The 12,737-nt window shown below is 37.3% G+C and overlaps 1 protein-coding gene across 2 annotated transcripts in view; it reads right to left on the reverse strand.

Annotated features, from left to right (window-relative positions):
• Window positions 1–1,703: 1,703 nt before the first annotated feature.
• The window catches only part of C2H5orf34 (chromosome 2 C5orf34 homolog), a 36,647-nt gene continuing 25,613 nt past the window's right edge, over window positions 1,704–12,737 (reverse strand). For both annotated transcript variants that reach the window (XM_071208024.1, XM_058308689.2), the window contains 3 exons: window positions 7,301–7,402; window positions 2,851–2,891; window positions 1,704–2,110 (listed from right to left, as the gene is read on the reverse strand). In XM_071208024.1, coding sequence (XP_071064125.1) covers window positions 1,920–2,110; window positions 2,851–2,891; window positions 7,301–7,402 — 334 coding nt within the window. In that variant the 3' untranslated portion in view covers window positions 1,704–1,919. The remainder of the gene's footprint in view (window positions 2,111–2,850; window positions 2,892–7,300; window positions 7,403–12,737) is intronic.

Consider the following 12,737-nt stretch of genomic DNA (forward strand, 5'->3'; position numbering starts at 1 on the left):
ACTCCAACAATAATTATGCCAAAGCTTAGCAAGTTAAGCTGGCATAAAGGGGGGAAATGATGTGGGCAATGGGTGGGAGGCTGTTCATCTCTTCGTAGATAACCTGAACTGTATGTGTCCTGAGCTGTGCGTGTGTGGGACAATAAGAGCTGCAGCCCTGCCTTTGTTAACCATGGCAACGACTCCAGTCCTGGAAAAACAATTTAGCAATGCACTCTGTAAATTTTAAATATTCAGGGAAAATGCAAACCAAATATGCTAGAAGCTTACATGGAATTTATGAAGTCCATGCTAAAAGCTTACCTAGAATGTAAAAGATATGTTAATTCAAGCTTATTGAGCACTGAGACAAAGAACCATTTGGCCCTTCCTCTCTATAAAAAGAACTCAAAAATCTTGTTTGAGGCTTGGGTTTTGAACAGAACTCTCCTGAGTCCAGCTGGCTGTACATAAATTCCTTTTTCCTTCCCAAAATTATTGCTGACTTCTGGCCTTTTCATACACAAATAATTGAACCTGTCGACTTCTACAACACTATCAAAGAAATAAATAGGGTGACATGATAGAGAATGAGGCCAACTTTTAGGTAAGGTAGTCAGAGAGACTCCTCTGAGGAGGTGATATTTATGCTGAGACATCAAGGATGGGAAGGAGCCCACTGCAATGGTACCTGAAGAGAGAACATTGAGCCTATTTCAAATCGCTGGCATTATTCCTGACCTACAGTCCACTTTATTTTCTCTCCATTTTTTCTCCTGTTTTCTTAGTTGCTGTTTCCTTCATATGCGAAGAGGCTGGTTTTTATAGAAATAAAATTAATTTCAACATTTTTGGCCATATGGAGTATAATCTTGAAGTCTTTATAGCTGTGTGTTTTCTTGTTCCTCAATAGACAAGATGGTAGTATATAACTCTTTTGGTAAGGCCATTTCTCTTTTAGTTTCGCACACTTTGAAGCATAACATATTTTATGTTTTCAAAAGATATGAAATTATCTGGTTCATGGTATATTTCAGACAAACTTTAGTCTTCACTGAGTGCTCAAATTTCAGCTTGAAGCTATATTACCTAGGTAAAGTTTTAGTTTGTTTAAAAATACCCATTTCTCTTCTCACAGTTCTGTCAAAAAATACTTGGAGTAAAGATTAAATAGCAGGGAAGCGGACTTGGCCCAGTGGTTAGGGCGTCCGCCTACCACATGGGAGGTCCGCAGTTCACACCCCGGCCTCCTTGACCCGTGTGGAGCTGGCCCATGTGCAGTGCTGATGCACACAAGGAGTGCCCTGCCATGCAGGGGTGCCACCGCATAAGGGAGCCCCACGCGTAAGAAGTACGCCCTGAAAGGAGAGCCGCCCAGTGCAAAAGAAAGTGCAGCCTGCCCAAGAATGGCGCCACGCACACGGAGAGCTGACACAGCGAGATGATGCAACAAAAAGAAACACAGATTCCCATGCCGCTGACAACAACAGAACTGGACAAAGAGAAGAACACACAGCAAACGGACACAGAGAACAGACAACTGGGGCGGGGAAGGGGAGAGAAATAAATAAATCTTAAAAAAAAAAATTAAATAGCAAATGACTAAATGCACAATTACACATATTTTTAAAATTTCAGAATAAGGAATGTTCCACAAGATGAAAACAGCATCAACTTTATAACTTGACGATTTTTTTCTCATAAATCTGAATTAAATGAAATAGTTCCACACTTTCAAGTTATTTATTAATAAAATGTATTACAAATATATATCTTAAAATTTACAAATTCATAAAATACCTCCAAAATTAAATGTCAGTTCTCATATGATCATTGTATAGAATATATACAGTTCTTAGATTAATAGTTTTTGTTTTTTTTATTGTAGTTCTTTATCAGCCATTTGAAGCAAAACTCTTAAGTTTTAATAATTACATTTTTCACTTTTTAGAGTTTGATAGAAGACAGTCGATATCCTGAAGGATTTCAGAGGTTTTTTTCAGTGCTACTGATACTGTCTTTTCATTAACCTCTACCAAAATTTCTGAAAATCTTGGTCCGTAATGATCAGAAGACTGTTCATTTTTCTTGTTAGAAATCTGGTTTAGGATACCACTATTTTCCAATGACACTGAGTTGCTTGGTTAAGGAGCTTTAACTCACATTTTTTTGTTACGCAAATATTTTTATTTTAAGAAAGCCTGATCTTAATATTAAAATATTATTTCTCGGGGAGTGGATCTAGCTCAAGCGGGTGAGTGCCTGCTTTCCATATACGAGGTCCCACATTCAATTCCTGGTACCTCCTTAAAAAAAAAAATTCTCAGTTGGGAGGAAGAGCATTTGGATTCCAGGTAGAGTTGGGACCTCAGAGAGCAAATCCATCCCTTATAGATGAGGAAACTGGTTAGAATATAAGGGTGGAGCAAGAAGACTGTGTGTGTGTGTGTGTGTGTGTGTGGCTTGGTGGTGGGAAGAAATAGAATTAAAATTTCAGTAACATTTCTTCAGTGAAGCTGTAACATGGGAATAAAAGGGAACAAAAGGAGGGATAATAAGATTGTAACATTTTGTGTGATCTATGTATCTTTTAAAAAAAAAAAAATTTAAGTGAAAAAGTTTCCAAAGGAGGCCTTAACCCTAGTTTAATGTTTCTTTGCCTGACTTAAACCCAAAGAAAGATATAAATGTTAACATGATGTGCCTTCTGTAGATAAAATACATCTTAAATTACAATCTTTAAATATCTGTTTATTCAATACAGCTCAGCAATATGTAAGAGTGAATTCATGTTCATAAAGTAGAGTCATGAATTAAGCCTAGAATGGAAAGGGAGTGGTTATACAAGATAATACATTGCTTAAAGGATACAGTTGAACTTATATATCTTTTCAAGTTCCGATGCAACGGACCTGTGCAAGAAAAAATAAATTTAAGTTCATGCTAGTTGTCTGATTCTTTTGTATCTACAAAATTTCAAATAAGCATTCTTGATTCTTTTTCATAAAGGATAGGATTTTAAACAGAACACTGAGGTTAAGAACTCTCTTTATATTAGCTTTATTTAGCAACAAATCAATTTGATGTAGTTGATAATTATCAAGCTCTTTTAAAGAGTGCAAGTTAATAAAAGTCCCCACCCTGAAGGACTTTGTAATCAAATATTGATATTTGAAAGTAATGGCCCTTCCTGCTACACCTTCTCAGTACTAACTGGCATACCTTCTACTTTTTCCTCCAGAGTTTACAAACTTTGGAAATCTACTAAAATCCCATCACTTTTGTGAAAGAAGTGATCTCTCCTTCCTTGAACACCTATGGCATGATTCTATTGATTAATCATATACTCATTTGAAATGCCTTCTATGAGAGTTGTGGCCATCATCTACCCTCCAGTTCATCGAACATGCCCACAACAACTAACAAAAGGATGATGGACAACCCCTATCCCAAAAAAAAAAACAGAGTATCTACAACTTCAAGCAAAACACTACCTTCCATCTATCCCATAAGATCTAAGTCCCCCTCTCAATCTGAGGCAGAGCAGGCATCACCATCCCAAAATCCTCAAGGTTGAGAAATGTAGAAACATAAGTGGGGACTGCAACCATTGGCAAAGTAAACTTATTAATATTGTAGTAATGGAAGAACATTGCTATAAAGATAATGGTTATCAGAGGTTCTGAGGGGAAGGGGAGGGAATAATAGGTGGAACATAGGGCATTGGAATTAAGTACAAACCACAATGTTAACTATAGTCCTCGGTTGGTAGCAATGCTTCAATATTTATTCATCAATTGTAATAAATGTACCACACTATTGTATTAATAGGGGAGGATGTGGGATTGGGAAGGAGTGGGGTATATGGGAATCCCTTGTACTTTTGATATAATTTTCCTTAAATCTAAAACCTCTTTAAAAGTAAAGTTTATTATATTAAAAAAATGTCTCTGTGGTTAAAATTTTTTTTTATTGTTATATACATACATTTCCCATTTTAACCACTTTCAAGTATATAATTCAGTGAGTTAATTACATTTACAATGTTGTGCTACCACCACTACCAGAAAATGTCTTCTCTTGAACTATAACTTTCTGATATTCATATCTAGATTGTCTTGCTCTTCTTACTCTTCTGTGTTCTGCATAGTAGTAAGACCTCATTTATATGGAACTCTTAGGGAGTGAATGGTTTGGGAGAACCAAGTTTTTACGTGGTTGAATTATGTGCCAAAACAACTACTTTTTATTAAATTCTTTTGGGAATAGACTACTCATGTCATTGATTTCATAAGCACAGTATACTGAACATTCTCAACTTGACTCAGGTTTAACACTATAAACATTAGCTCATGTTCCACAGAAATAGATATTGAGGCAACTGATACTGGGTAGAGGGCTGAATGTATACATATCCGCAAGGACCCCTTGTGTGTGTTATCTTTTTCCTCTTAGATCTAGAATGAAATATGACAAGGACCCCTTGTGTGTGTTATCTTTTTCCTCTTAGATCTAGAATGAAATATGAGCAGTGGCACCCAACTACAGAAGGTGTAACTTGACTGGCTCTCTGCAAAATTAATGAGGAAATTAATGTCTAAAACATTTCTTTATTCAAGTCACTAGAAAAGTCTTCATTGTTCATGAAAGGTATGAGATTTGTCTACTTTGACCACATGTACCTCCTTGTCAGCTTGCCCTCTTTTTTCTTGTATTTAGCCTGTGGATGGAGAATGAAAGAGATCTTTCACCATTTTAAGCATCTGTGGTAAAGAATTTGGGTATGACTTAATCCAAGGCCTGCTAATTCTTCATTATTGCAGAATACCTTGTTACCAAGACTATCTTTCTGGTGTTACACAATACAAACTACTTTTAATGGTATTTCTCACATGATGGATCAACTTTTTATGAAATATCTTCTGTACTTTTTTTTTTTTTTTACTACCATCCCTATTAAAAATGGAGGGTAAGCTGGAAAAAAATGAAATAGTTTAATTAGCTGTTTATTGTATAATTTCTTCCTTCAACCTACCTTCTTTGACCAAAAAAAAAAGTCATGGTAGAGATGTTTTATGCTTTGTAAGGATAATACTGCAAGTGGCTGTGTCTCCTCTCTCTACCTATCCTCAGTTCCTTTATAGCTTATCTCTTTGCTGCTGCTCTTGATTCTGCCACTAGCTCCTATCAACAATCGGCAATCACTTTTAGTATGTCTAGACAGTTATCCTCTTCTTAGTTTTCTTCTGAAAAGGCTGACATTTTACAAATTTTGCCAGCTAAGTAATGGCTAACAAGTTTCACAGCTATGTGCAATTGCCCTTCACAACCATGTTGCTAGCTATTTGAGCAACTTTTCTGCTCTCAAACCAGCTATACCTAAAGAATAAGGGATCAGTAAAGCTGGATGCTTATAATCAAGACCTACTAATTTGATTTGCACCTCTTTCTCAAAGAAGTAACTAAGGAAAAGGTGTTAAATATATATTTTTAAAGGATACTACATAAAAATAATAAGGGATTCCCATATGCCCCACTCCCCCCACCTCCCACTTTTCCCCACATTAACAACTTCTTTCATTAGTGTGGTACATTTGTTGCAATTGATGAACATATTTTGGAGCACTGCCACTAAGCATGGATTATAGTTTACATTGTAGTTTACACTCTCCCACTCAATTCTGTAGGTTATGGCAGGGTATAATGCCTTATATCTGTCACTGCAGTGTTATTCAGAACAATTCCCAAGTTCCAAAAATGCCTCCATATTACATCTCTTTTTCCTTCTTCCTGCCTTCAGCACCTCCAGTGGCCACTATCTCCACATCAATGATAGAATTTCTTCCATTGATACAATCACAATAAGTCTATAATAAGATACCAATAAGTCCACTCTAGTCCATATTTTATTCCCCATTCCTGAGGATTCTGGGATGGTGATGCCCACTCCAACTCTAATTGAGAGGGGGCTTCAATCCCATATGACTGATAGATGGGTCTCTCTTACTTGCAATTGTAGACTCTCTAGATTCCTTGATATGGTGGTTGTCCATCCTCACCTCCTTGGTAGTTGTCTTGGGTGAGTCCCATGAATTAGACAGTAGGTGTTGCAACTCCACTGAGGCTCAGGGCCCAGCTGGCACATGAACAGCCCAAAGATTCAAGCCTCTTGGATATATACACCTACTATAGGTTCAAATAGAAGGGACAGAAGAGGCATGTGTTGAGAAGTCACAGCTGAGTCTAACTCTGTCATGCTTGGGAGCACAAACTCCAAAACAGGGCCCACTGGCATGGCACCAGACTCTGGAGCTACCTGCCACGACCATAGGACCTGGGTATCTCCAGAGCCCTCAGGAGCCCCAATATTTGGGGTAGTAACTACTTTGGAAGTCTATAAGATCCTGTTGAGATGTGCGTAAGTGTTATTTCTGGGATGACCTCCTGACTCACTTTGAAGTCTCGTAACCACATTAAGTTTATATATTTTTCACCATGCTATGGTAGGTCACCTCACAACTTAATTACAGCCTATATTGTTCCTAGTATTCGTTCCTAATATATTCGGATTACACTGTCAATGTTACTAACCTTCCTAATGAGCTGTCTTCCTGTCATTTTTTCACTTAGGAACTTATAATTTCATTAAGTCTAAAGTCGTCTACTGAATACAATATCCATTCCTATTCATCAAGACATACTATACATTAATAGACAGCATTTGTTCCATAAGGCCTAGCTCCTGTCTTTACAGGCCAAAATATACTTTTTACTTACGCCCTTGCTTCCTGCCTAAAATCTATTTCCTGAGATATTCCTTTGAAGACCAGTACACAGAAAGGTACATAGGAGGGACTAAAAAACTTGCTTTATTTGTTGATTTGTCAGTAATTTGGGAGGATATAGAATGAATTTTTAAAAATCAACTTTTTATGAAAGCATAGTAAGATAACATAATAATGTTAGTCAGCATTTTATTTCTTTTAATATTACTAAAAAAAATTTTAAATCCCCTTTAAAATTTTCCATAAAGTTTTCAGGTTGAGTTTATCACCTAAAAAGTCACAACCATTTTGATGTAAAGTTTTCAATTCAGAGTTTTCTGACCTTCAAGATGAAATATATTACATTAAATGTCTGATTATAAATAAAATTTTTCAAGCTTAAACTATCAAAAATAAAGTAGAAATTACATATATTTAATTAAAATGAAGAGAAAGTTTTCTTGGGAAAGGAATCCCAGAGTTGACCAATTGACACTTTAATTTTTAAGTATTAGTTGCCTCTGGACACAGATTAAGTTTAAAAAATAAATAAATACCAATTTTCTTCAAGAACAGAAGATGAAGTAGGATGTGTGGGCATCTCTCTCCAACTAGTCTGGGTCAGTTTTCTGCACCATGATATTACTGTTGTCAAATATCTAGATTGAATACATTAAAATAAATATTTGAAATATGAGCTCTTATTTATGAAAGTATTCAAAAACGGAAAAACCATTCAGACACTTCTGGAAAAAATGATAAAGGAAAAATTTTAATGTGAAGCATTTAGTGTAGAATTTTCCAAATCTTTTTACACTGAACATAGAAATGGCATGTTTTTCACATTATTCATTACGATTAAGATGATTTACTCACATACATGATTAATAAAACCTTGACATTTAAGAACCAAAAGGTCATAATAAGATTACCTGAAATTTGCTTACTAGAATATAAACGAGAAAACACTCATTACTACACAATTATGTGTGTGTATCATAATATACAACTTACTGATTATATAAAACAAATGTCAAGTTTAATCAAATGCATGATACGAAGTGATTACCTGAAACAAACAGTAACATTTACTAAAGAGTATATCTGAGAAAAATTATTCAAATAATGAATGTTGGAGCATTTAAATAAAGTAGTCAAGTCCAGGTGTCATTATCAACATAGTAACATAAGACATTCCCTGGAAAAGTCTCCCATCAGAATCAACAAATAACAGGACACATCCCACTCAATTAGAACTCCGGAGGACAACAGAGAATGGAGACGTTCTTGACAAATGCTGAATCAAGGAAAAATAATAATAATCTCCAAGATCAGGTAAGAAATTTCCATCCTGGACCTACCAATATGGCCCTTCTGCTTCACTCGGTCCCACATAGCTTGGGAGTTGCACAGAGGCTGTACAGTCTGAACTCCTGCCTCAGATGTAGATTACAGAACATTCACAATAGTGGTTAGAACCCCATGCATATTCAGGCACAGGGACCCAAATCCACAGAGATAACAGGGCAGAGCATAGGCTGCTAAGGAGTCCTGCATACAAAAGGGCCTCCAGGTATGGCTGGGGTGGGGAGAAAAAGACTGCCGCAAAACTGTTGGTGAGAGCTGTGCACACACAGTCCAGTTTCTGTTGACTAGACCATCTAAATGCAAAATAGACTTTTCTGGATTGACCAGTCTTTCTGGATTGACTCAACCTGCGTCCCTGAGGTGGGATATTCCAATGGGGAAGAAATCAGAGGCAAAAATGCCTCATGGAAAAAAAAAAGGCGGGGGGGGGGGGTGGATTAAGTCTAAACTGCTATAATGCAGTACAGTTTTCAGAATTCAACAGTATAAGAAGGGGGACACTGAGTGAGACAATTTAAACAAATCGTAGGACCTGGAGAGAAAACCCTGCCAAAAAAAATAGCACAGTTCAAGATTTCCAGAGAAGTAACAAAGAAAAAAGGAAGTTTTCCCTATAAGTGAAACAATTGCACATAAAGCACAATCTTAAAAATTGTACTGCATACCCAAGACAAGAATCAGATGAAGAAGAGCTGAGGAAATCTGAACAGGTAAACATGGGCTATTCTAAAGATCTAGAATAAGTTGGACCAGGAGTCAAAGAAGAGCCTTAACACAAAGCCAGTCAACAACAAAACCCTAGACAAGGGGAGAAATGGACTTTCAGAGATAACTCATCAAGACAATCAGATAGGGAAGCGAACTTGGCTCAATGGATAGAGCCTACCACATGGGGGGTCCTCAGTTCAAACCCAGGACCTCCTTGACCTGCTTGGAGCTGGCCCATACACAGTGCTGATGCACGCAAGAAGTGCCATGCCATGCAGGGGTGTCCCCCACATAGGGGAGCCCCACGCGCAAGGACTGCACACCGGAAGGAGAGCTGCCCCATGCAAAAGAAAGTCCGGCCTGCCCAGGAGTGGCACCACACAAACAGAGAGCTGATGCAGCAAGATGACCCAACAAAAAGAGACACAGATTCCCAGGCCACCGACAAGAATAGAAGCAGCACAGAAGGACACACAGCGAATGGACACAGAGAGCAGACAACTGAGGGGGGGTGGGATGGGGAGAGAAATAAAAAAATAAATCTTTAAAAAAAAAAAAGGGCAATCAGATGTCTAGACATCAGCAAAAAATATAAGCTATACTAAAAACCAGGAAGATATGGCTCAGATGAGGGAACAAATTAAAACTACAGAGGAACCAAAGAATTTAGGACTCATCAAAGAATTTCTAACAAAGCTCCTAAATTGCTTGAAGGAGATGAAGAAAATATAGAGATTAAGATATTAAGGAGGTGATGTGTGAGCATAAAGAAGAATATGAAAGTATAAAAAGAAACACAGAAATTATGCAGATGAAGTATTAAAAATATACTAGAGGGAAATGGATGTGGATCAACTGACAGAGAGTCTGTCTACCATATGGAGGGTCCAGGGTTCAATCCCCAGGGCCTCCTGACCCACGTGGTAAGCTGCCCACATACAGTGCTGCCATGCGCAAGGAGTGCTGTGCCACACAGGGGTGCCCCCGCATAGGGGTGCCCCACATGCAAGGTATGCACCCTGCAAGGAGAGCTGCTCCACATGAAAAAGGCGCAGCCTGCCCAGGAGTGGCACTGTACACATGGAGAGCTGACACAGCAAGATTATGCAACATAAAAAAGACGCAGATTCCCAGTGCCACCTGATAATGCAAGCAGATGCAGAACACATAGTGAATGGACAGAGAGAGCAGACAATGGGGGAGAAGGGGAGAGAAATAAATAAATCTTGAAAAAAATACACTAGAGGGAGCAGATGTGGCTCAAGCAGTTGAATGCCCGCCTCCCATTCAAGAGGCCTCAGATTCAGTTCCAAGGGTCTCCTAAAGAAGACAGTGAGCAGACAATGAGGGGAAAAAAAAAAAACAAGTACATAACAAGCAAGACAATGAACAGACCAATAAGCAAAATAAAAAAACAGGGAAGCAGATATGGCTCAAGTGATTGAGCTCTCATCTACCATATGGGAGGTCCCAGGTTCGGTTCCTAGTGCCTCCTAAAGAAGATGAGCAAGATGGCAAGATGATGCCACAAGATGACGCAAAAAGACACAGGAGGAAAACACAATGAGAGAGCCAACAAAGCAGGGAGTAGAGGTGGCGCAAGTGATGAGGTGCCTCCATCCCACATGCAATGTCCCGGGCTTGACTTTGTTGCCTCCTAAAAAAAAAAAAGACAAGTACACAACGAACAGACACAGCAAGCACAAAACAACAAGGGGGGTAGAAATAAATTAATAAAATAAATCATTTAAAAAAACAAGCAGGGAGCAGATGTGACTCAAGCAGTTGAGCACCCACCTCCCACATGGGAAGTCCAGATTCCGGTTCCTGGTGCCTCCTAAAGAAAAAACAGACAATAAGCAGACAACTAATCCTAATGCAAGCAGAAGGAAAGAAATAAGAAAGATTAGAGGAGAAATAAATGAAATTGAGAATTAAAACAATGGAGAGTATTAATAAAACCAAAAGTTGGTTCATTAGAAAGATGAATAAAATTGGCAAACCCTTTGCTAGACACAGAAAAAAAGAAAGAAGACACAAATAAATATAATCAGAAATGACAGGGGGGTGTTAATACTCACTCCACAGAAATAAAAATGATCATAAGATGATACTCTGAACAAATGAATGCCAACAAATTAGACAACCTAGATGAAATGGACAAATTAATGGAAATACACAAACAACCCATACTGACATATAGAAGAAACAGATCTCCACAGACCAATTACAAGTAAAGAGATTGAATCAATCATCAAATACTCCCAACAAATAAAAGCCTGACATTAGATGGCATTAATACCAATGCTTCTCAAATTCTTCCAAAAAATTGAAGAGGAAGGAAGACACCCCAACTAATTCTAAAAGGTCAACATTACCATAATACAAAATCTAGATAAAGATACTATAAGAAAAGAAAATTACAGATCAATTTCTCTTATGAATACAGATGAAAAAGTCCTCAACAAAATAATGGCAAAACAAATCCAACAGCACATTATAAGAATTATACACAATCAAGAGGGTTTTATCCCAGGTATGCAAGGGTGTTTCAGCATAAAAACATCATTTAATGTAATATACCACATTAACAAAAGGAAGGGAAAAAACCCCACATTCACCTCCATTGATGCTGAAAAGGCATTTGACAAAATACATTTGAAGAAATACATTGCTTGATAAAAACACTTAGAAAAACAGGAATAGAGGAAACTTTGTCAACATGAAAAAAGGCATATAAGAAAACTCAAAGTCAGCATCATACTCAATGGTGAAAGACTGAAAGGTTTCCTTGTAAGATGTGGAACAAGGCAAGGATGCCCACTACCACCACTGTTATTCAACATTGTACTGGCAGTTCTAGCCAGAGCAGTTAAGCAAGAAAAATAAATAAAAGGCATCCAAACTGGAAAGGAAAAAGGAAAAGTTTCACTACTTGCAGGAAGACAGGGTACAATACATAAAGTCACAAAAAATCTACAACAAAGCTACTAGAGTTAATAAACAAATTCAGGAAAGTGATGGGGTACAAGATCAGCACACAAAAATCAGCAGTGTTTTCATACACTAGTAACGAGCAATTTGAGGAGGAAATAAAAACATTCTATTTACAAGAGTAACCAAAAGACGCAAATATATAGGAATAAACCAAGAATATAAAGGACACATGGAAAATTACAAAACTTTGCTAAAATAAATTTAAAAAGGACAGTCTAAGCTTATAGATTGGAAGACTACATATTGTCAGTTCTACCCACAATGATTTATAGATGCAATACCCAAACCCAATCAAAATTCCAAAAGCCTACTTTGAAGAAATGGAAATGCCAAATATCGAATTTTCTTGGAAAGGTAAGGCACCCCAAATACCCAAAAACATCTTGAAAAAGAGGCAGCAGCTGGAGGACCCACACTCCCTAACTTTAAACATTATTACAGGGGGGCATATGTAGCTCAGGTAGTTGAGTGCCTGCTTCCCATGTATGAGGTCCTGGGTTCATTCCCAGTGCCTCCTAAAAATAAAAAATAAAAATAAAAAAGTTTATGACAAAGCTACAGTGGTCAAAACAGGATGGTACTAGCACAAGGATAGATATATAAACCAATGGAATTGAAAGTTCAGAAACAGATCCTCACATCTATAGCCAAATGACTTATATATATATTTTAAATTAGAGAAGTTGTGAGCTTACAGAATAATCATGAATAACATGCAGAATTCCCATACATCATATCCCTCCCCCTTGCAATGCTGTGAAACAATTTTTACAAATTATGAAAGAATATCATCAAAATATTACTAGCTCTATTCCACACCTTATATTTATATTTTTTCCATATACCCCATTAACATCATGAATTAATATTGCACATTTGTTATATGAGAACACTCATATCTGACCGAAGTCCATCACCATG

Source organism: Dasypus novemcinctus, chromosome 2, assembly GCF_030445035.2.
Source record: "Dasypus novemcinctus isolate mDasNov1 chromosome 2, mDasNov1.1.hap2, whole genome shotgun sequence".
NCBI lineage: Eukaryota > Metazoa > Chordata > Mammalia > Cingulata > Dasypodidae > Dasypus > Dasypus novemcinctus.